The sequence below is a fragment of the Ictalurus furcatus genome, chromosome 11, assembly GCF_023375685.1.
Source record: "Ictalurus furcatus strain D&B chromosome 11, Billie_1.0, whole genome shotgun sequence".
NCBI lineage: Eukaryota > Metazoa > Chordata > Actinopteri > Siluriformes > Ictaluridae > Ictalurus > Ictalurus furcatus.
The window spans coordinates 6590001-6614912 of NC_071265.1; the positions used below are offsets into that span (position 1 = coordinate 6590001).

The window sequence follows — 24912 nt, forward strand, 5'->3', positions numbered from 1 at the left end:
ACAGAATGCTGAATTGTAATTTATTTATTTTTTATTGTTGTTCAATGAGGGAAGCTCGCGATAACCTATCAAACGGTATCCAACCTAGTTGAGCCTGCGGCTCCAAGGCTGAAGGAAATGAATCAAAGTCCCCGTTACTTTAAAGCTGACAGAAATGTATAGATTAATTTAGGGCTGGACGGTTCATCGGAAAGTAATTCAAACCGAAATTCAGAACGTCTAACCGGCGTAGTTTCCCCTTGTCGGTTATTTTGTTTATTAAATCGTGTCACTATTTTCCCCTTAAAAAAAATACTACCGCGTGTGTAGTCACATGACTCCACTCCATCCAGTCAACGGCATGGAAGCAACATGGAGGCGAACTCTAACACCGAGTCAACTGAGCAACAGGAGCAGCTTGTACCAAAGAAAAACGCCAATTTGTTACTACATGCCGAATGATATGGCTCCCATAGCTACAGTGGAGCGCAGTGGGTTTAAACGCCTCGTTAAAACTCTCGACAGGACATACACTGTGCCATTGCAACCATATTTTCTCCAAACTGCGCTGGGCAGCATGTACAAAACATGTCGTATAAAGATAGCTGCTGAACTGAAGTCTGCACTTTGCAGCCACATCTGATCTCTGCCCAAGCACGACGATAGTTTATATAGTTCAATAGTTTGTGTTCCCTTCAGTTATTTTAAAATCACAAAGATAAGAAATGCACGCTTTCATTAGAAACAAATATCCCACCTTTAATAGTTGAGCATTATTTACAGTACAAACCGTTTCAGTATACTATGAGGGCAAAATAAATAAATAAATAAATACATAGTAAAATAATCGGTCATTAATGTAATCGAGGTAAAGTGTTCATTTAAACGAGATTGTGATTTTAGGTCATATCGTCCAGCCCTACGTTAATTGCGCAATACTGCACGAGCAAGACTGCGGTTGTACTGAATATCGTCATGGCTGTGATATTCAGTATAACTAGACAATTGCGAGTGCGATATCGCTTTACTGTAAAGAAGAATTTAATATCGAGTAAGTGACATTTCAGACAGAGTACGGCCGAACTTTCTGTTTGTTTTAGCTCCGCCAGTGGAAATGGATCCGCCCTCACCTTACAGCACGTTGGCTGGCTCACATCGAACTTCCTGTTAAAGGCACCTCTGGTGAAATTGGCGTCCCTTCTTCCTTTTCATCTTCATCTGACGGGTCTTTCATATTTTAAGTCGAACGTGATATTCATGAACATGTTTTTTGCTGTCTGCTGGTGTTGATAACCCTACCGTAGTAACCGTTTCAAACTAGGAAGCGGAATTTTATGCGGTGAACACAGACGAGCGGAGCGATAGGCACAGTGAAAGTCAATTTGTCAATTTGTCAATTTGTCAACCAAGTCAACCAATCAAATTGTGGAATTAGTGGAACGGTTGTATAAGTATACATACAGAGTAGAAATATTTCTTTGTATTTTTTTGACTTTATTGTTGCAAACCACGTTGTTCTGCAGAGGTTCCTCAGACGCCAGTGTGAAACCTCATAGAACTCCAGATACAAAGAGGGATTTATACTGACTTTATACTAAACACATCGCTAGACACTTTTTAATGAAGGCTAGAGGCACCTTCCTTTGCATTTTAATTACCCAAATATTCAAATGTTCTCCACACCATGGCACCTTTTTTTTTTTTTTTGAAACAGAGCTCATTTCATTAATATCAAATACGGAAGATTAAATGAAACGGAGGTAAAGCAGTTTCTGTTTCACTAAAGTCTAATCCGGATAATGAATATGTGTTCGTTCATGTTCTGTGAGCCAGATGGAAAGTAATTGCTTTTGTTTGGTTTTTTTTTTTTTTTTAATTTTATAGACGTTTTGTCGCTCACTCCTTGTTTGTCCTCTTCTCTGTCCTGTATACAGTATGAATTTAAAGTGAAGAACATCAAGAAGAAGAAAGTCAACATTATGGTCTCTGTGGATGGAGTGAAAATCGTGCTGCGTAAAAAGAAAAAGGTGAGGCTGTTTATGTTCCAGGTCATAGAAATGTCTTTAACTATTTTGAATGTGTGATGTTTTTTTTTTTGGGGGGGGGGGGGGGGGGGTTGGTTATATCGTCCACATTTGTGCACGTTGTAGGAAAAGCCGAAGGAAAAGAAGAATAATTTCAACACAGGCTGGTCAGGAGAGGACGCAGTCAGATGGAGTTCTCTGAATGGGTGAAGATTGGGCTATGTTTGTGTGTGTGTGTGTGAGAGAGCGAGAGAGAGAGAGAGAGAGAGAGAGAGAGAGATCACCATCTGTAGCATCCTCTTGTAAACAAATGCTGTTTGAGAGAACTCATTTTCCATTTAAAGGATCAACTAACAAAGCATCATTACAAAACAGCACTTTCAACAGTCGCTGGTACAGTGGTGCTTGAAAGTTTGTGAACCCTTTCGAATTGTCTATATTTCTGCATAAATATGACCATAGACCATCATCAGTTTTTCCGAAAAGTCCTAAAAGTAAATAAAGAGAACCCAATTAAACAAATGAGACAAAAATATTATACTTGGTCATTTATTTATTGAGGAAAAGGATGTATGTGAACCTCTAGGATTAGCAGTTTCATTTGAAGGTGAAATTAGAGTCAGGTGTTTTCAATCATTGGGATGATAATCAGGTGTGAGTGAGCACCCTGTTTTATTTAAAGAACAGGGATCTATCAAAGTCTGATCTTCACAACACATGTTTGTGGAAGTGTATCATGGCACAAACAAAGGAGATTTCTGAGCACCTCAGAAAAAGAGTTGTTGATGCTCATTAGCCTGGAAAAGGTTACAAACCCATCTCTAAAGAGTTTGGACTCCACCAATCCACAGTCAGACAGATTGTCTACAAATGGAGGAAAATCAAGACCATTGTTACCCTCCCCAGGAGTGGAGACCAGCAAAGATCACTCCAAGAGCAAGACGTGTAATAGTCCACAAGATCACAAAGGATCCCAGAGTAACTTCTAAACAGCTAAAGGTCTCTCTCACATTGGCTAATGTTAATGTTCATGAGTCCACCATCAGGAGAACACTGAATAACAATGGTGTTCATAGCAGGGTTACAAGGAGAAAGCCACTGCTCTCCAAAAAGAACATTGCTGCCTGTCTGCAGTTTGATAAAGATCACATGGACAAGCCAGAAGGCTATTGGGAAAATGTTTTGTGGGCAGCTGAGACCAAACTGTTTTTTTGTATTTTTGGTTCAAATAAGAAGTGTTATGTTTAGAGAAAGGAAATCACTGCATTCCAGCATAAAAACATTATCCCATCTGTGAAACATGCTGGTGGTAGTATCATGGTTTTGGCCTGTTTTGCTGCATCTGGACCAGGACGACTTGCCATCACTGCTGGAATAATTAATTCTGAATTATACCAGTTAATTCTGAAGGAAAATGTCAGGAAATCTGTCCATGAACTGAATCTCAAGAGAAAGTGGGTCATGCAGCAAGAAAATGATCCTAAGCACACGTCATTCTACCAAAGAACGGTTAAAGAAGGATAAAGTTAATGTTTTGAAATGACCAAGTCAAAGTCCTGAACTTAATCCAATAGGAATGTTATAAAAGGACCTGAAGCAAGCAGTTCATGTGACGAAACCCAACAAAATCCCAGAGTTGAAACTGTTCTGTACTGAGGAACGGTCTAAAATTCCTCCAAGCCGATGTGCAGGGCTGATCAACAGTTACAGTAAACGTTTAGGTGCAGTTATTCCTACACAAGGCGGTTACACCAGATACTGAAAGCAAAGGTTCACATACTTTTGCAACTCACAGATATGTAATATTGGATCTTTTTCCTCAATAAATTGTCCAAGTATAACATTTTTGTCACATTTGTTTAATTGGGCTCTTGTTGTCTACTTTTAGGACTTGTGTGAAAATCTGTTCATGTTTTAGGTCATATTTATACAGAAATGTAGAAAATTCGAAAGGGTTCACAAACTTTCAAGCGCCACTGACAATGTGTATGGATGCGTAAACAGAGTAAATATGAGATCTTCTTTTTTTTTCTTTCTTTCTTTCTTTCTTTTTACCCCAGATTGCATCTGTAGCTGCCTACTTTTTTGACAGAGCAAAGCAAGATGAGAAGTTCAGCTTTTCAGAATAACGTCAAGTGAAATCAACTGCTTTGTTTATGTGCTGTGCATATTTTAATCATGTCCAGAATGAAAAAAAATAGCTGGGGGCTTCCGAGTGGTGCAACAAAATAAGCATTCACCTTAGCCTTGGAAGATCGCGAGTTTGAATCCTGACGATGCCACAGCCATCCGTGGCCGGGAGTTTAAGAGAGCAAAACTGGCTGGACTCTGAGTGCAAGGGATAGCATACTTTCCGTCAGTCACACTACTAGCAATCCTAGTCAGTCATGGGTGTCTGTGAGCTCATGTATGTGGAACAGGGCAGATAGCTGTCCCGCCTGAGTGTGTTATGCTGCCATGTGACGCAGCAGACATTGTTGTTGGCTGGCTTCCCGTGTCTCGAAGGAAGCATGTGTTTGCCTTCACACTCCCCACTTGGTAGCTGCTGTATGATAGAGGAAAAGCAGGCTGGTGGTGAGTGGGAAATGGCAAGTGAGCATATTTGGGAGAAGGGGGGGGGGCGGCGGGATTGCTCAGACATTAGTGTAGTTAGCAGGTGGATGTATACATACATATATATATGCAGTGCTGCTTTTTATTATATTGTTATTCTTTATGCTGCTGTGACATAACAATTTTCCTCGCAGGATCAATAAAATCTACCCACCTACCTACCCACCCAAACTGTTGCCACCAACTTGGAAGCACACAACTGACTAGAGCAATGGTCACCAACCCTGTTCCTGGTGATCTACTTTCCTGAAGACTTAAACTCCACCCATAATTATCCAATCATTGCCTTATGAAGTTCTTGATCAACTAAAACAGGTGTGCTTAGATGTTGGTTGGAGATGAAACCTGCAGGAAGGTAGAGCTCAAGAAAGAGGGTTGGAGACCACTGCTCTAGAATGCCTTTGTATGCTGTAATATTACAATTTCCCTTCACTGGAACTAAGAAGCCCAAACCTGTTCCACCATGACAGTGTCCCCATGCACAAAGCGAGCTCCGTGAAAACATGTTCTGCCAAGGTTGGAGTGGAAGATCCTGCAGAGATCCCTGAACTCAACCCTTCTGAACACCTTTGGGATGAACGGGAATGTTGACTGCTCACCTGACATCAATGCATTGGCTCACTAATGCTCTTGTGGCTGAATGAACACAAATCCCCACTGCCACGCGTCAAAATCTAGTGGAAAGAGTTCCTACAAGAGTGGAGCTTATTATAACAGCAAAGGAGGACCAACTCCATGACATGGGCACATATGGGTGTGCTGGTCTGGTGTCCACATACTTTTGATCATGTTATGTATATATGTAGTGGGCGGGGGGGGCTTAACCATTTTGGTTTTCCAAATACCAACAGTGTGTAGGCACTTAGGAAGAGCTTGATTTCTGAAGATTTTCACAAGTGCACTCTTCTGTACTGTATTAAAATTCTTGTCTGTAGTAATTGGTCACATACTGCAGATGCACTGGATATAGTTCAGGTCGGATGGTACAAACGATTTCTTTTAACATTTAAGGAATTGCATTTACCATCCGTTTGGATGAAGAGAAGCCATAGAGGCAGGATAATGTCAGAGGCAGTTTTAGTTTTAGTCTCGCGACATCATGGCTCTATGCTGTGTATAATTACAAGTTGTGCCATGTAGAGCTTCTGTAGTATATTAGACTGTACTGAGGTCACCATGGAGGGAAGACATTAAATCAGAACAAATTAGGGTAAGAGTTTATTAGATGGCTTCATGTGGGTGCATGTGGGTGCATGCCAGAGCCATATCTCCCTGCAGTTCTGGCCTGGTTTCCCCACTGAAGTTAAGTGGGGTTGAGCCTGGTGAGTACCTGGATGGGAGACCTCCTGTGGAAAACTAACGTTGCTGCTGGTAGTGGTATTAGTGAGCCCAGCAGGGGGTGCTTACCCTGTGGTCTGTGTGGATCCTAATACCCCAGTATAGTGATGGGGACACTATACTGTAAAAACACCACTGTTTTTCGGATGAGACGTTAAACCGAGGTCCTGACTGTCTGTGGTCGTTAAAAATCTCAGGACACTTATCTTAGAAAAGAGTAGGTGTATAACCCCTCTGTCCTGGCAAAATTCCCCCATTGGCCCTTCTCTATCATGGCCCACTAATAATACATCACTCTCCTCTCCTCTCCACTAATAGCTGGCGTGTGGTGGGCGTCCTGGTGCACTATGGCTGCCGTTGCATCATCCAAGTGGATGCCTACAAAAGCGCTATACAAATCTTAGGAATTATTATTATTATTATTATTATTATTATTATTGAGCTAATGTGAGTGTTCTTGGATTTTTAATAACCAGCTCTAGCTGGTGAAAAATATATGTTGGTGATAAGTTATATTAGCCTGTAGTTGAGTCAGTTAGATTGACCTATTTAATAAAATGATGTATTGCTTAATTCTTGTTTATTTCAAGTAATAATTACCATTAATATTCATGAGTATCACAGTATTGTTAAAAACATTGCATTTTCCAAGACAATGCATCTTCTGAGCTTCTTATATCTGAAAATGGGGGGGAAAAAAAAAATCAGTGGTAGTTTTTTAGTTTCTAATTTGAATATAGTTTAACAGTGTCATCAGATTGAAGAGTGTCCTCCAAGTGATTGTGATCTGATGTGAAACCACTCAGTGGGAACAGCATTTTTATTCCTAAATGATCTGGAACTTGTGCCTCTGCCATCATTAATCATCTCTCTGAAGCAGTGGAGTTATTAGGAGCATTGGTGGCTGTATTAGTCATTCTCTAAAACTCATTCTTTCCTTCTTACCCTATAGAAAAAAGAATGGATGTGGGACGAGAGCAAGATGATGGTGATGCAGGACCCCATTTACAGGCAAGTTCCCAATCACTCATAAATATGTATGCAATTCATGGTTGCCGTCACAGCTGGATTTCTGCCTCTGTACAACAGCAAGGAGCAATTTCTGGTTTTTCTAGTGCTTTACCACTTGCAGTTTTAGTGAAGGCTTGGAATCGACTTCAGTGCAAGGTCTTTGTTTATGTTCGACACATAACGAAATGGATATTTTGGTTCGGGTGTGGCAGACTAAACAACTGTAGCAAATAACTCACTATATATTTAGCTAGTGATCTTTACTTAATGCCTCGAAAGGGTGTAAATCGCAAGTATCATGACGATACGATCTACCATCGATTCTTTTAGCCAGCGATTCAGTATTTGCCGATACCTCAACGAGATGCGATTTCGATTCAATCAATTCAGGCGCCTGCAATCGACATTAAACGACATGTCTATTTCATACAATCAGTAACATTTCTATTAATTCACAGATGCAAACGAAATAAACAATAAGACCTTGGTGGATGTAAGCGTGAACTTCAGTGACAAATCCAAATCAGCAAGCAGTCTCTTAAACATGAAACGAGTAGAGGTCAATGAGTCAGATTTACAGAACATAGGACACACAACCTCAAAGTAAAGACAAAACGAAATGTCAAGAAAGCAGAACGAGCAAACGGAGCAAATAACACTCGGAGATGTACAAACGGAAATGGCAAGAAACTTGCAAAGATTCGCGGTGATAAAGCAGTTTAAATACACTGATGGGGTGAAACAGGAAACAGGCTGATGGGGTGAAAGATGGGGTGAAACAGGAAACAGGCTGATGGGGTGAAAGATGGGGTGAAACAGGAAACTGGTTGTATTAGATGCCAGGTGAGTTAGAGCTATAGAGTGTCGTTGATGTGGATGCGGAGTTGAATTGTAATGGATTTAGACATGACACTGCATGTAACCAAAAAAAAAAATCTCAAGGACTTCAGAGATGATGCACTCAACTAATTAACTGTATTTTTTATATATAATAATAATTAGTCTAAAATAAAAGTCGATTGATTCTTTGAGTGAATTTACAACCAGAAATACATTCCAGTGTGACGATGAGTACGTTTACATGGACAGCAGTAATGTAATTATTGACCTTATTCTGAATAAGACAATATTCTGATTAAGGTGTTTACATGAGTTGCTTTTAGAATATCCCTTTCATGTTCCTGTTTTACGTGTTATAGAACATAGATCGATTAACGGCACACGTCACCCTCCAGAATTTCACGTATCGACATACAGTTCGTCTTCGTTATGGGACCGTATACAGTTTTGGGTGTTTCAGCTCTAATTTTACAAAAGCTTCAAGTGCGGTTAATTATTTGTCGTGCTGTACGTGCAAATAAACGACTGCTTGAAGCCGTGGGCTGCGTCCCAAATCGCGTACTTGCCTACTATTTAGTAGCTGAAATACGTGTATCTTGCCTACAGTATAGTAGGTAATTACGCGGTTTGCTGTGAAACGGTTGAGCGCTGCCGTGTGTGTACGTGTCCTGTGGCAAAATGCAGTGAAAACTCCCACACGGCGTTAATAGTGTGATTAAGGTGTGTACATGTCTGTAATACACTTCGATAACGCGACTAAAACAGGAATACTCCACACGTCTTAGATCGATTTGTGTTTACTTCGAGTATGTCTTTAGTCGGATTAAGGTCATCAATAATTGCTGTTTACATGCTAGTTTCTTAATCGGGTTCATATCGGATTATTGTTGTCCATGTAAACGTACTGATATTGAGGTTGCATCAGATTCTCAGACAGTGGCTCTCTTTAGACTTAATGCTGCTTCTATGCTATAGGAAAAATCGAATTTAATCCAAGGTCAGAATTTCGCTTCATCCATAGTTATGTCTGAGATCTGAATGCAGATGTGCACAAATTCAGAGTTAACTCTTCACTACGTGCACGTAACTCGACTCCAAATAGGGCCCGTTGAGTGAGTCCAGCTGAGGGCGGAGCTTATTTCTGGGATGAACAAACATGCTGTCATATCGCATCCCAGCCACGACTCAGTTTGCCAGCAGGCACCTCTAACTACAAACATGGCCGCTGAGGACTACACTTCCCACACACGCATGCACTCTCCTTCCCCGGAGTTCTAATCACACATACCTGCATCCCATTACAAACACACTCGCACCACAGCATAAGAGAGACTTTGGAAGCGAAGAGACTTTGCGAAGTAATGTTCAGTTGACTTGTGTCTCTGCCATTCTGTAAGCCTTTTTCTCGTGCGTTTACAAAGTTACTTTTGACCAGTGTTTCCGTCCCCGACCTCGATTTCTGCCTAGCCTCGTTTTGTTTGTTTGCCTGATCGCCTGACCCTCGCCTGTTTATCGACCAGGAACTTTGTCTTTCCCCTTTGGATTATTCTGCCTGGATTCCGTCACCTGCGACTGCTTCCGTCTCCACCCACAGTACGTGACACATTGAAGCAAAAATGACAACGGCTTGTCCCTGAACATATCACTGATACGTCGTCTGTTTCCACTAGAAGCCTCATGCATGCTTAAATTAAAGCTTGCTCATTTCCCATGCACTTGAGCGTATAATCCGTTCTGTAGATAAACCACCCTAGGTAAACACCCGACTCTCACTGGTCATAGGTGAGGATGGGATGATGAAAATGATGAAAATGAACAGACGTTAAATCGTGATGTTTCTTAGCGATGTTAATTAAAAGTAGAGGATGATGAAACCCTCTTCATTTTGCCAGTCAAGATAACCTTGTGAGTCAAAAGCACTTTGCACAATAGGGGTGTCACTTTATCTTGTTTCTTGTGCGATATGGCCGTAACATAATGCCCTTCTCTTTAGTGTATTCGGGTTCAATTTATTCCACATCCATCACACAGCATTCTGAATTTTTACTCCATCATGCTGCTCGGATCATTTTCCGGTAACTGGACGAACCACTACAAATGCTACATATACTGTATAGACTTTTTTAAAAATGCATAGGATAGGCATGGGATTACCTCATTTGATTAAAAAGCTTGGTAAATGAGCAGAGTTGCCCTCCAGTGCCACATTTACCCTCATTTGCCAGGTGGATAGGTGTTCATGTCAAGCCCTTACAGGGATGGATATAGTATTTCTCAAGGTGAACTGAAGCCTGTTCTCAGCTGTTAGGTATGTAGCCGAGTCAGCGCAGTGGGTGGTGTTTACACACCATGTCTGACCACGAGCTCGGATAATGAGGGATTGTGGTTGGGCTTCCGATTTTCGGATTAGCCAGAAGGAGACACGAAACTTCAGGGTGACTACGAAGGAGCAGTTTGCACACAGAGACAGATCTTTTTTTCCCTGATTTAGAAACTATCCCGTATTTATTAAAGCGAGAGCTATGTGGAAAGCCATCAGTATTAATCATGGTTCTCATCATGGCTTTGATGGACTGTTGTAATTATAGCTAACACAATTTTAACTGTTCTGATACCACTTTTATTGACATGGTTGTACATTTGGGCATTAGCTTTCTTGATTAAAGTGAAGCACGGTTGTGATGCAACACTTGCACATCATCTCCAGCGAGAATTCAGGGCAAGAAAATGTGAGTAATTGCAGTGTGCCACATGTGCTGTGTTACTTCTAGATTCTGCTCTGTCTCTCTCTCTCTCTCTCTTTCACTCTCTCTCTCTCTCTCTCTCTCTCTCTCTCTCTCTCTCTGTCCTTGTCTCCTGACACTATGCTTTGTTCATGTCACTTCCAAATTGGAGATGTGCTATGTTATTTTCTAGGAATAGATTGAAAATAAAATGTGGCAGTTTTATTTAATGGGCAAGATATATTTGGGCAGTCATCAGTATACAGTACCTGGGCTAGTATGGCCAAAAATGGAAATCACGGTATAGTTTGTATATGTCTCAGTATGGTAGGATTGCTTCAGTTTTACAAGGACCATATTCAGTGTTCGGTTTAAGCTGTGAGTGTGTGCACTTCTGATGATGCTCCCATGCAGAAAATATTCAAACCTGTGCAGAACGGCAGCTAAAAAAAAAAGGTGTATAAAGAAGTTCGTCGTTGGACCCTTTGCACACTCTTGTGTTAAAGGAGTCATATCATGATTTTTAAACGTTTTTAAATGTTAATTATTTTGTCTATTGGGAGTAGTAGAATAGTTTAACATGCTTTAATGTTCAAACAGCGCATTATTTGTCAAATACTGCACATTATTGCAGTGCCTCTTTTCCCAGGCTGCCAGAAACGCTCCAATTTCACCAAAGCCCCTCCTTCCAAAAAGCCCAGAGTGCTCCGATTGGCCAGCTGACCCGTTGCGTTGTGATTGGCTGAAAGCCTCACGAGCAAGTCGGGAAAAGTAACGCCCCTTAGCTTTAGCTTTCTCCTTAGCTTTAGCCTTAGCCTCCAAGGCTTCTAAAGCAATTCTAAGCTACATGTCGTCGGTTTTACTGTATCAGTCCCAGCCTGAGTCTGATTGAGAAGCTGTGCATGATCTAGCGGAAGCAAGTTTGCGAACACGACTTGAGCAGAACATTTGACAGTGGTAACTTTTTATTTCGTAACTCTCTCACCTTCAGATACGATGTAAATTCCGACCACGCCGGTGGGCCGTCTATTCTATGTACACAGCTGCTGTGTGTGCACAGTTACTCGTGCATATCTTTGGAACGCTAGGATTCTTATGCTTCGATTGACTTCAAGATACAATCACAACAGCAGCTACAATGAATGTCTGTCAGACCACCAACGTATAAACAAACACTAACCCCTGAGTCAACTTGGCAAACTTTAGCTAGCATGTTAGCAGAGGTCTACAATCGAGCCACAAAACAAAACACTGCATTTGAACAGTCAGTAGCAGATACTTCATAAAATAATCAAACACACTTACAGGTTCTGATTCAGAAGCACAAGATTGTCCAAGCAAAGTGGCAATCGCACCATTTTTCAGGAGTAGGCTTTGTGTGTAGCCTGCCTTGTACTCGCCCAGGTTCAGGAAGCTGTTCTCCATAAGCTGTTCTCTGTGCACAAGCAAACGTTTGTGTTATACTTCTCAGGAACAGTGTTATAAATGAACAGTAACCACTGATTTTGTCAGCTTTTGGAAGGCTAAACAAAGAGGTTTTGCTTTCGTACCGAAACACACAGCATCTCCATGACATGGCGACTGAACTCACTGACGCCTCGCGTGAACTCACTGACGCCTCGCCAGAATTCACTGAATTCACTGACGCCTCGCCAGAATTCACTGAATTCACTGACGCCTCGCCAGAATTCACTGAATTCACCGATGCCTCGCCAGAATTCACTGAACCCTTTGGGCGGGATTATGCTGATAGTGCATGCTGTGATGCAGAGAAATTACGGAAGTAAATCTGGGCTTGGAACGAGGCGTTTCACGCAGCTCTGGGGGAGCCTTCTCTGTTAGATAGAATAAATCCCTTTAGGGGAAAATATGAGTTTTGGGACTTTGCAGAGCTTATACATGCACAAACAGATATATTACCCTCCCAGACAGACAGAAAACATTCAAAATCATCTTATGATCCCTTTAAACATGCAGAAGTCTAAGTAGTAGCATGTCGGAGCTTCCAGTGCGAAGCAAATACAGCTTGTAATTATTGCAGAGTCCCTAAATGCACAAATATTTCAAGCGAACATCCATACTTGAGCGTTCACTCATTTCAGATGTGCTTGCGATTAAGAAAATAGCTTTGCGATTTTCGCAAGGGTCAGTACGTGTGCCTGTAGCCAGCATTTTAAAAAATTGGGCGCCTCTGACGATCGTCCGTTAAATCTTGACAGCAGAGCAGCCGCAACCTGCGCAGCTCATGGGGCAGTTCTGCTCAAATAGCTGAAGGGGCTGCCCCCCAAAAATAGGCTTTGCTCGGTAAGAAATCAAATTAGATGGAGCATCAGCCATATTTATTAATGGCAGTAAAAAAAAAATTAATGATGTAAACAACAAACCTTTTAACCTTAGACATTAAAAGTTAGACTGACTATAAAACGGAGCACTGCTTTATCATTAGTGGCTATAAAAAATAAACATCGCCGCCACACATGCTGCGGTAGATCAGAGGTTTTTCAACATAACAACGCAGTTTATCCAAACTTGTGTTGTTTTGTTTTGTTTTAATTACAGAACACCAGCTCATGAGCCAATTACAACATAATGAGAGTGTCTAATGCTGCTTCATTTCTATTTCCGAATGACAAGGAGCATCCTTGCTAAGAAATGCATTCGCATTTGTTTCAGTGCCGCCGTAGATCACAGACTAGTCATCGGCTTTCCCCGTAAATACACCTCCAATCGAGTGAGATGTTGTTGAAATAGGTACAGCAAGTATGATTTTGAGCTGCGGATGAAATCTTTCTCTGTTTTCTTTCATGGTTCTTCACATCACGTTCTGTCTGTTATTTGTAATATACAGTGAGGGGAAATAAACTGATAGGGAAAAAAGTATTCAGACGTCATAGTGTGTTCTAGATGTAAATGCTGCAACAGCAACAACAAAAGTTCTCGTGCTCCCGGTGTCATTATAAAAGACGTTGCCATCGTTTGGGAAGACTTTGTACAACAAGTAGCAATCATGGTGAAGGAGCTTTCTGAACTTCTCCGGGAGCACATTATTAAACAACACTCGAATGCAAGAAGCTACAGAGTCCTCGCAAAGACCTTAAACATCCCCGTCTATACAAATATTTCCTTAATACGGTGGAAAGTTGGAAATATGGAACCACAACTTAGCGTCTCCGGTCAGGTGCACCATGCAAGATTTCACAACACACTCTCAGACTAATGATAAGAAAGGTAAGAGAGAAGGCAGCAGTCACTCGAAAAGAGTTGCAGGACGACCTGAAAGCAGCAGGAAGAACAGATACACAGAGAACATCAAGCAACGAACTGCATCGCAATCCTCTCTGTTCCTACACCGCATGTTTATTCAGTTTGCGTGGTTGTATGCACTGGAAGTATATTCTTCAATTCATTCCAGTTCAGTTTGATTTGTATAGCGCTTCTAACAATGGACATTGTCTCAAAGGAGCTTTACAGAAACCTATAAACACAGGATACAGATTTTAAGTGTGTGAATTTATCTGTATGGAGTGAGCCGTTGGCGACGGTGGCGAAGAAAAGATGTTTAGAGGAAGAAACCTTGAGAGGAACCAGGCTCCGAAGGGAACCCGTCCTCATCTGGGTAACAACGGATAGTGTGAAAGTAAAGGAAAGTTCATTATGGTTTTATATGAAGTCTGTTTGTTGAACTAGTCCACTGTTCACTAAAGGAGACCCGAGTGCAGGTGGTAATCGCAGTCCCAAGGCCATCGCAGCAACCACAGTGAGAATGTCCATGTGGAGTTGGAGTTGATGAGAGCTCCCATCCAGAGGTAGGACATCCGAACGGATCAGGCAGGTCCGGAGAGCAGAAAGGATCAGGATCACTAGACTCTCCATAAAATCACGTCCGGCTCGGCAGAAGGAGAGAAGGAGAGAGGGGGGGGGGATTGTTAGGTAAGACTGTGCTTTGTGTAAAAGAAAGTCTACTCATGGTAAGCTTGAGTAAACAAATACATTTTAAGCCTAGATTTAGAATATTAAATAACAAAAACAAAAGTCTGAATACTTCTTTCACCTCACCGTATTTGTTTTTTCCTGTACGAGTGTGGAAAAAAAAGAACGAATCCTTGTTTTCCAGAGAATTACTTTACGGTATACTGGATCAACTACCGTACCGCTTACTGTTGCGCCCAGTTCTCAGTCGTGTGTAGGAAACACTGAAGCAATCAACACAGGAAATGACACTCGGAACATTTAGTGAATTAGTTGCCTGCTGTTAGTAGAATGTGTGCCAGGCTTGTGTGTGATCAGTTTTGACATTTGCGTGAATTAAATGATGTTACTCGTTTGCAGAAATGACTTCATTAAGTCCCGAATAGATTCGATTTAATTACCCAACACGACACAAATGTTCTCTGCAAGATGCATTTGGTAAAGAGTATTAAGTGTATGTTCTGTAAATTCTCCAGTGTTTTGAACCTCGTCTTTGATCTCCTGCGTGTAATTTACGTGTGATGATAAAAAGGAAGAATTTTGACACTTTTTCTGGTACTGAGGAACGAACAGAAAAGCTTTCATGAAGTTAAAGGTATTCATGAGTTGTGTCCCCCCGCGTAGGATCCATTTCGAATGATTAGGGATGAAACTGAATGAAGTACATTCTTTGGAAACCTAATGTGTTCTAAATAGATAAAAATCCAGATATGAACAGGAGGTGCGTTATTATTTATTTATTTCTGTAAAGCTTGACACGGGGCATCTGGTTCAGATTAGAGGTGCGCAAAGAGACTCGGATCCCGCAGGACGCGACACAAGATTTGTGCAAGCGGGAGGTTTTTTTTATTATTATTATTATTATTATTCTCATGAGGACGTGATAGGCATGTGAGGAAAGAATTTGATTCTACTGAATCTATCAGCGAATCTGAATCTGACACCATGGTCAATCGCCCCAAGCCTGCGGGACAAGCGAGCGGTCAGATATGAAGCTCATGGGGCAGAGAAAGATTAAATGCAGCACTGTGCGACGTGTTTACAACCTTGGTACCTGCCTGGTCAGGGTCACGGTGCTTTAAATTATGCTATTAGTTTGTTTTTACTTTGGGAAGGAGACCCTGTTCGAAATGATCCACCAATTATGGAGTTACTGGAGTGATGTAGGTGAGGTTGAGGAACTGTCAGAAGGCACAGACCATGCTGAAAGTGCTGGCATTTCTACATAAATATTCACCCAGAGTGTTTGGACAGCACAATAATTTCAGCATATTGCGAGTAAAATCAGTCTTTTGAACAGTCTGGTCATCACACAGCACGTCTTCTGTTCCTTCAGGTGGAAGAAGCGTGGGGTGTGTGCCAATTAGCATAGAAGAGCCATAACCTTTTGACTTTTCGCGGCTTGTTAGTTTGTGTGTAACACAACATGCAGCAGCCCACTAATACCCACAGAGTTGTTTCTCCTGGCTGGCTTTCTCAACGCTCATTAGTGGAAGCGCTTTACTGAGCCACTGACTGTAGAATGAGGAATGAATTACAATGCACCAGCAGGGAAGCTCAAAATGATCAATTACAGGTTTGTGTGTGTGGGGGGGGTGGATGTGGTGTTTTTCGCTCCTGGGTTGTGATCCATGAAGTTTTGAAGCTCTCGTGTGGCTGTGTGGATGCTGATGGATGCTTCTTGAGAGAATATCTTCTCCCATCATGGTGCGGTGTGGAGTGGAGTGGGTTATGTGTACTTGATTTAACCTTGAAATGGAGGTCTAGGAATCATCAGTCTGCAGAGAAGCTCTTCCAGGCTTTTTTTTTTTTTTTTGTTCAGAGAGAATAGGTAAAAGGCGAAAGTCACCTAGCTCTATCTCTGTTACAAACACATAGATAGAAGCTGCAGAGACACCTGACAGCTTAACGGCATGCCTGAACAATTCGTCTTTACTCCAGGGAGTTGTACTGAATCAAAACAACATCGAGCCTGTCACAGTGTTGCTGAAACCGGGAGAATTCACAAGTCCTGGCAGGATTACCATGGCTTTGGTAACTAGAACATATGCATCACCCTTTTCCACTTCCACGGTGCCGGTCTTAGGGTATTCCATGTGTGTTTGCATTTCCCAAAAGCACAGTCCACGTCTCCCCCATGCATGAGGGGATAATCTTGCCTCTGTTTGATTTGTCCCATGCTCATCCCAGGACTCTTATTCACATCCGCTCCTACTGAACATCCTTTTCCACAACATTGTTCATTTATTTGCCTTTTATAGCTTTTATCCAAAGCGACATACAGTTGAGACGTCAGTAGTGGCAGCTTGGTGGTTCTTGGATTTGAATTTCTAACTAGTAGTCCAATGCCTTAATCAGTGAACCACCACTAACCCCAGAATCTCACGTGGACACATGGAGAACATGCGAAACTCCACACAGACACTAACCCCAGAAAGGTTTGCGCAAGAGACCCTAGCACTGTGAGCACGTCACGTCTTATGTATAGAAATTGTTCCTTTTTTTTTTTTTTTTTTTTTTAAAATGAAGGGTGCCAATAATTTTGGAGGACCCTGTCAATTGAGCTCTAAATATCTTTTGGTTAATGTATTATACCAGTAGGTTGAGTCTTGCCAAGTTTCAGGAGCTGAGCACAACCCAACTTTGCAGAAAGAATCCTTACGTCTGAATGCAAACGCCCGATCAGAGCGTTCCCACAGAGCCTGGCCTTTTGTAGGATTTATCAGCCGCTACGGCCTCAGAGTGAAGGCCATCCGTTTCTCTTACCGTACTGTTCGCTTAAATCGAACGGGAGAATTCAAAGCTTCCTTCTAAATGCCACCACACACACTACATCCATCCTGGATGGAGAAATTTTGGCTTTGCTTCAGAACCAGTTTTACAATACCTTTTATATTATAATAAAATATGAAGTGCAAACCCGCGCCCCCCCCCCCCCCCCCCCCCCCCCCCCCGATTTCTGCTAATAATGCAGATACCCTGAACCATGGCAGTACCATGTAGGGGTGGGTCATGTATAGAAACATTTTATGATACCAATTGCCCCTTGGGGACAAGTGAAATTTTTCTTTATGAAATTATGTTTAATTAAAAGATCGTTTTGTTTAAATTTAGAGACATTTTTAATAAAAACTCCCTAGTTTCATCTATGTTCACTATGTGCTTCCTGTTCCATCAGTTTCATGGTACAGGAAAAAGAGATTTGAAAAATTTTAGTCTAACTACATGACTTTAAAATGATCCCTTTATATTAAAAGTAATAAAACACCGTGTCAGCCTTTTGCTTTACTTAACGTTGACCTTTTCTCCTGCTGTCGGCTCTCTCCCGCTTGCATGCACATTGTTCTGACAAGTTCAACGTCCCGAAGTTGCTACAATTCATCTAGAGTGCAACAAAACAGCAACGAGATCAATACTCTGCTCTTAATAGATTGAATAAGTTGTAAAGAGTCGATGCTGAACACATGGCCTGTTAAAAGACATAGGACAAGCAGTTATTAGAACTAGACCTCAGCGGTTATCTTGAAAGACGTTAGAAAAGCATTTTTCCCTGTACCTTGGTTCAATAACTCTGTTAGACCAGTGGCGTTGTCCGTATTATCCTGTTATGGGATTACCCAATCAACCGATCACGTGGCAGCAGCACAGTGCACATCGTCATGCAGATACAAGTCAAGAGCTTTAGTTAATGGTCAAATCAAGCTTAAGATCTCCGTGACTTTAACTGTGGCATGATCGGTGGTGCCAGTTGTGCCGGGTTGAGTATTTCCAAAACTGCTGATTGTCTGGGATTTTCACGCACTATCATTGAGTTAGTGGTAGTTCAGTGGGCTTACATGCCTTGTTGATGGGAGAGGTCAGAATAGAATGTCCAGGCTGGTTTGAGCTCACAAGAAGGCTATAGTAGCTCAAATAATCACTCTTTACAAGTGTGGTGAGAAGAAAAGCTAGTCGGAATGCACAACATGTCGAGCTTTGAGATGGATGAACTGTTTTCCCAATCTTCAGTGAACAGATTTCCCAGCTTTGTGTGTAGACGAAATCTGCACACACCGTTCACTTCCCCAGTCTTATCTCCTGTACGATGTCGTGTAGCAGATGTACGAAATGCTTCAGTTCAGATATTTATGATGTGGCCCAGAGCCTGTCCCTGGAGGATTTGTACCCTGCCCAGCCCTTCATCACCAGCGCATGGATCGTGGGCTTGCGTTCATTAAGTGTTCACGAGGGGAAGGGTGTGAAACACTGAGCAGGCTAGAACATGGGCAGTGACCACTTTGATCTCTGTGTAAATGTAGTTATTTAGGAGAGATTCTTTTTTATGGTTGAGTGTGGTTTAATTAGCTCAGGTCAAATCCCCTCCTCTGTAGTTAGTCATGGTGACTGCATTCCCAACAGCATTTCCTCAGTATGGCTTAACCTTACAGTTCTCTTTCATGTTCTCTCTCTCTCTCTCTCTCTCTCTCTCTCTCTCTCTCTGTCTCTCTCTCCATCTCACTGATAACAAACACAGACGCATGCACATGCTTTAGACCCTGTATGCGCCACTGGCATCTTATATCTTGGAACACACCCAGATAATAGATGCCAGAAATAGACTTGTCTGAGATTTTATCCCTCCCTACATCCTCTGTCAAAGAATGGTGAAGAGGGTTGAGTTGTAACCGTTTATTTAACATAAGGCGTCTTCAGTGTCAGCACTTTATAACAGTAAGTGGTATTATCTGCAAGAGAGGGAATAAATTAGTGTTTATAGCTATTATAACATACAGTCTCTTCTGAAAGTATTGGAATGGTTGGTTGTTGTTTTTTGGTTTGGGGGTTTTTGGGGGTTTTTCTTGGCTACGGGGATCGCCCTTTTGGGTTTTGGGTCTCCCAATTGGGTTAAGGTCTGCTGGTTGATTTGGCCAATCTAAAACCTTCCACTTTTTCCCCCCCTGAGTCATTCTCTTGATGCATGATAAAGTTCCTCCCGATTCGATTGGATGCATTTCTCTGTAAATTAGCAGACAAAATGAATTAATTCTGCTGTTACCGTCATGAGTTACATCATCAGTAAAGACCAGTGAGCCTGTTCCAGAAGCAGCCATTTCCAGAAAAATGGATTGTAACATAATTTATAACAATATGGTTATTATATTGTAATAATGAACAGCCCTACATGATATTGTAATGAAGAAACAGATCTGAACATGACAGATTGAAGATTATTATTATTGTTGTTGTTGTTGTTGTTATTCCCTATAATTCTAACCTACATGCTGCAGTGTGTACTTGTTAAATAACCACTGGACCGTTAAGTCAACAATATCTTTAACACTACTATTCAGACAGCTTGACCTTTTTTTTTATTATTGGTGATAAAATGGATAAATATCGATTATATTAGTATGGTCAGTTTTGTCCATGGCTCACTGTGTAGTCATGCTGAACATTACTGAAGTGATGAAAAGAGCTGGCTGTTTACATTTAGGAGAGCATTTCCCTTTCTCTCTCCCTCTCTCTCCCCTCCTCTCTCTCTCTCTCTCTCGCGCTCTCTCTCTCGCTCTCTCTCTCTCTCTCCACCCCCCTCGTGTGAATGGATTGCATGCCCCAGCAGGGTCCCCCCCCCACGGTCTACTGGCACAACGGTCCATACCAATCTCATCTTATTAAAGCATTCAGTATGTATTCAAGTCACAAACCACAAATAGCTGACCAATTCAACTTGAAAACTACTTCACCGTGTACTTTTATTACTTACTGTTTTCCTCTAGACTTCATGAAATTTCATTCATTTCCCAAACAACCTTTTTTTTTTAATGGAATGAATGAATTAAAAAGGGGTTATGAACAGTAATGCCCTCTGATAAGGACAGAGCACTAATACCTAATACCACCAATGATGTACAAACAGCATTCATCTTTATTCTATGTATGTGAGAGCGAGAGAGGGAGAGAGAGAGAGAGAGAGCGCATTGTCGGAACACCTTTGGCCCCTTTTTAAAACAGAAATGACAATATGCAGGCATTTTCCACAGCATAATGGGCCTAACAGGAACAGCAAAAAAAAAAAAAAGTTTTATCTGATAGCAATAATATTCTTGATCTGAAAACCAAAAGGTGCTTGTCCAAGCCATTTATTATTATTATTATTATTATTATTATTATTATTAGATACTACATGGTGATGAGATTCATGGTGATCTTAAGGTCTTAGGCAAACTCAGTAGTGTTCATAATGTCCATCCATCCATTTTCCATACCGTTTAGTCTACACAGGGTCATGGGGGGAGAGTGGAGCCTATCCCGGGGAACTCGAGGCACAAGGCGGGGAGCACCCTGGACGGGGTGCCAACCCATCACAGGGCACAATCGTGCACACACACTCACACACAACCCGGGAGGTGCGAGGCAAACATGCTAACCACTAAGCTGCCACTAATGCTTTATGCTAATTAATTACATGCAGTCTCTATTTATTAAATACTTGTGGACTTCAATGAAGAGTAAACTCCATCAAAAAGTTTTTGAAATCTCACAATCGTTGGTAAAACTTTTATATGTTGATAACTTTATTGTAAAATCATAAACCCCAAAGATGCTATGATTGTCTTCTTCTCCACTGTCTCCTGCCATGTTTTATTGAGCTGTCTTCGGCTGTCACCTCGTATCGACGCGGTTGTACAGCTGGGTGTTAGGCTGCCTGATAGAAATGAAGCATGGTGTTGAGACAGTAGCAGGTGTGGATTGAAAGGGGAGTCATGAAGTGTGCACACCCATGACACCTGTGTGATATGTCTGCTGTGAAAATGAGGGGAATATCTAGGGAACCATGCCTTTTGCCAACTGAAGGTACTGGCCTTATACCTTTCAACTGCGAGGGCTAGCCAGGCATACCCAGTGTTGTTGTTTTTTGTTGTTTTTTTTTTAAGGGAAAAGAAGTTATTGCACACACAGAAAGTGGACAGAAGTGGTCAGATGATGATGTAGACTTATTTGCATGTTTTGTTTTGTTTTTCGCAGGAATTTTCATGCTCATTTGCATATCAAAAATCTGTTGCATGAAGAAGGACAAATAGAATAGAATGGAATAGAGTTGTATCAGAATATAAAAGATTATAAAATGTTTACTTATGTGATGTTTATATCACATCATTTTTATTTTTTAATTTTTTTTACAAATCTTTACAAATTAGTTATTTACAGTACATATTCACAAAATGCTAGAATTTCTCTCAATATTGTAAATTGAAATAATGGTAGAGATTATTGGTGAAATAGACATAAAGGAAACAGTTATTAACAGAATAACTTAATTACTTAGAACTTATAAATATCACCAAGAAGGGAATTTAAAGCAAAGAGCAAAGTACATGGGTGGGACAAACAATAGTGGGCAGTAATTGGTCACTGAGGAAAAAAATAGTGATCAGTGATTGGTCGTTGGGAAATAGTGGTGATCAGTGACTAAATTTGCATGCACATTAAATTAAGTTTAAGGTCTATATATATATATATATATATATATATATATATATATATATATATATATATATATATAATATTATATACAATTATTGACACCTCTATGAATTCATATGAGAAAAATACATTTGAAGCATATTCCCATTGATATTTTACTTTTTTTTTCTGTATTAGTACACCTGAGTGACTAGGAACAGGAAATTGTTCAACCATGACTTCCTGTTTCACAGGGGTATAAATATGAGGCAACACATAGGCCAAATTAGTCATTCATAACAATAGGTAAGACCAAGGAATATAGTCAGTCATCCCTCTATTCCTATAAGAAAATAGCACAAGCATTGAAAATGCCCATTTCCACAATCAGGGCAATAATTAAGAAGTTCCAGTCAACTGGACATGTTATGAATCAAATCTCCAAGGATCACCGCTGGAGAATTGCAGAATTTAGTTGCGTCTTGGGGTCAGAAAGTCTCCAAAACTACAATCCGAAGTCATCTACATCACCACAAGTTGTTTGGAAGGGTTTCAAGAAAAAAGCCTCTACTCTCATCCAAATACAAACTCGAGTGTCTTCAGTTTGCCAGACACTACTGGAACTTCAAATGGGATCAGGTTCTATGGTCAGATGAAACCAAAATAGAGCTTTTTGGTAATAAACACCAGAGGTGGTTTTGGTGCACACAGAGAGGTAGCCATATGGAAAAGTACCTCATGTCCACGGTTAAATATGGTGGTGGTTCTTTAATGTTTTGGGGCTGTTTTTCTGCCAGAGGACCTGGACATTTTGTTAGGATACATGACATCATAATAATATCAACAGATATTAAATGAAAACCTGACTGCCTCTGCCAGAAAGCTTAAAATGTGTCGTTGTTGGATCTTCCAGCAGGACGATGATCCAAAACATACATCAAAATCAACACAAAAATGGATTACTGACCACAAAATCAAGGTCCTGCCATGACCATCCCAGTCCCCTGACCTGAAACACATAGAAAACCTGTGGGGTGAACTGAAGAGGAGAGTCCACCAGCGTGGACCTCGAAATGTGAAGGATCTGGAGAGATTCTGTATGGAGGAACGGTCTCAGATCCCTCGCCATGTATTCTCCAACCTCATCAGGCATTATAGGAGAAGACTCAGAGCTGTTATCTTGGCTAAGTGGGGTAACACAAAGTATTGACTAAAAGGGTGCCAACAATTTTTGGACAAAAGGTTAAATAATAAAGACAGTTTTTTACAGCCTTCTTTGCTCATATTTACCGAGGGTGCCAATATTAGTGGAGGGCACTTTATATACCGTTCAGTGCAAGGTTGTACATTCCTAAAGGTTTTTCAACTAGTTATTCAAATAGAAAAAAGTTGCAGTATGTATTATATATTATACAGTCTACCAAAGACAAAGTAAAATGGAAAATTACAAAAAAAAAAAAAATAGTGTTTTTCATTGTGAAATTTTCTCTGAAACACTGAAAAATGTAATTGTCGAAATATGTTTCTTTTGTGTAATACTCTTTGCCCCCATTTACTCTGAATTGCTCATCAAGCATATTTAAAATGCGGTGTTGTATCCACTAAAGGCATAAAAAAGCTTTCGGTCTGGACTAGCAAATTAGCCACAGGAGAGCGTACACTGGGGCATGGTTAATGAATTGTACCGAGCTGGCTCTGTATTCTCTGGCTCGGAATCCTCCGAAGAGCAGATGATAAAGTAGGAGCCGAGGATAGACCTTTTCCCCAAGGAATGTGATGATTTTTTTTGCTTCCGTGTGACTGAGAAACATAAGGACGCACATCTCCAGGAATTTCAGAGAAGAACAAGCACAGCATGTGGTTTTATGATTGGAGGTTCATGATGCATCAGAGTGAAATGTAGCATATTTGTCTTTCCACCACCTCGAGCAGAAGGTACACATCAACAAAAACAGCTCGCTTTAGACTAACATTTTTATTGCTTATTTCTCCATGTTTAAATTGAGAGCCAGGATTTTGTTTGCACCGCTGCGGTCTCGGGGCAGTCGCATTCCAGAGTGCAAACGTAACAGTGAAGCATTGTGCACGTTGGACTTGGACGTTACCTGTACGTTCATCGACATGGGAAGAATTATAAAACTTCACACAGACAGTAACCTGAGACGAAACTCATTTAAACCTGTGTGTTAACATCATGTAAGAGGTCCACTTCTATACTTCTAACAATATATACTGTATTGCACGGTGTACCTGATCGCCGGATGATGGTGGTAATTTTACAGATTAGCATCATCATAGGTACGACCACAATGCACTGATGTCCAATGTTTATGTTTTTCCGTGTGGTATAGCGACTATTTTTGAAAATCTGGATGAACTGTTCACATCCAATCACATCCTCATATCTCAGTGAGGTCATGCCTTCACCACTGAAACAATGTGACATTGTTTCAGTGGTCAAACATCGGCCATGTAAGGCATGACCTCACCGAGATGTGAGGATGTGATTTGAAAGCCATATATACTAAGGGTTCTTTGGATAGTTAAACATCTAATAATAGGGAAAAGCTCTGTTTGTAGCCTTCTACATAAACCTTTCCCCTGAAAGACCAATTGAACAATCTTTCAGCATTTGGGATTTAATATATATATGTATATATAATATATATATTTTGGTTGTTTGTTTTAAGAAATGTGCTTTCAGAATTGATTGTCTGGAAAAACGTCCTCAATACCAAATCAAATATAAAAGCTTCCAGAAATTGGTGCTGCTGAAATTCACACTGTGCATGACTCACAGGAGAAAATGTGATGCTTTATTTTCAGGGCCTGTGGCTGCAGTGAATCCGGTTTACACGCATGGCTGGTATATAGGGCTACGCTTATTAATACATAGGAGCTTAATGGAAGTGGCACTTGTACTGCTGGTACGAGTCACTTTTAAATAAACATCGACAAAGATGTTGCGATTG

General features: G+C 40.9%; 1 protein-coding gene across 1 annotated transcript in view; it reads left to right on the forward strand.

Moving 5' to 3' along the window:
• The window catches only part of nos1apa (nitric oxide synthase 1 (neuronal) adaptor protein a), a 135637-nt gene that overhangs the window by 52621 nt on the left and 58104 nt on the right, over positions 1-24912 (forward strand). The window contains exons 3-4 of the mRNA XM_053636941.1: positions 1914-2006; positions 6907-6965. Of these exons, the coding sequence (XP_053492916.1) occupies positions 1914-2006; positions 6907-6965 (152 nt within the window). The remainder of the gene's footprint in view (positions 1-1913; positions 2007-6906; positions 6966-24912) is intronic.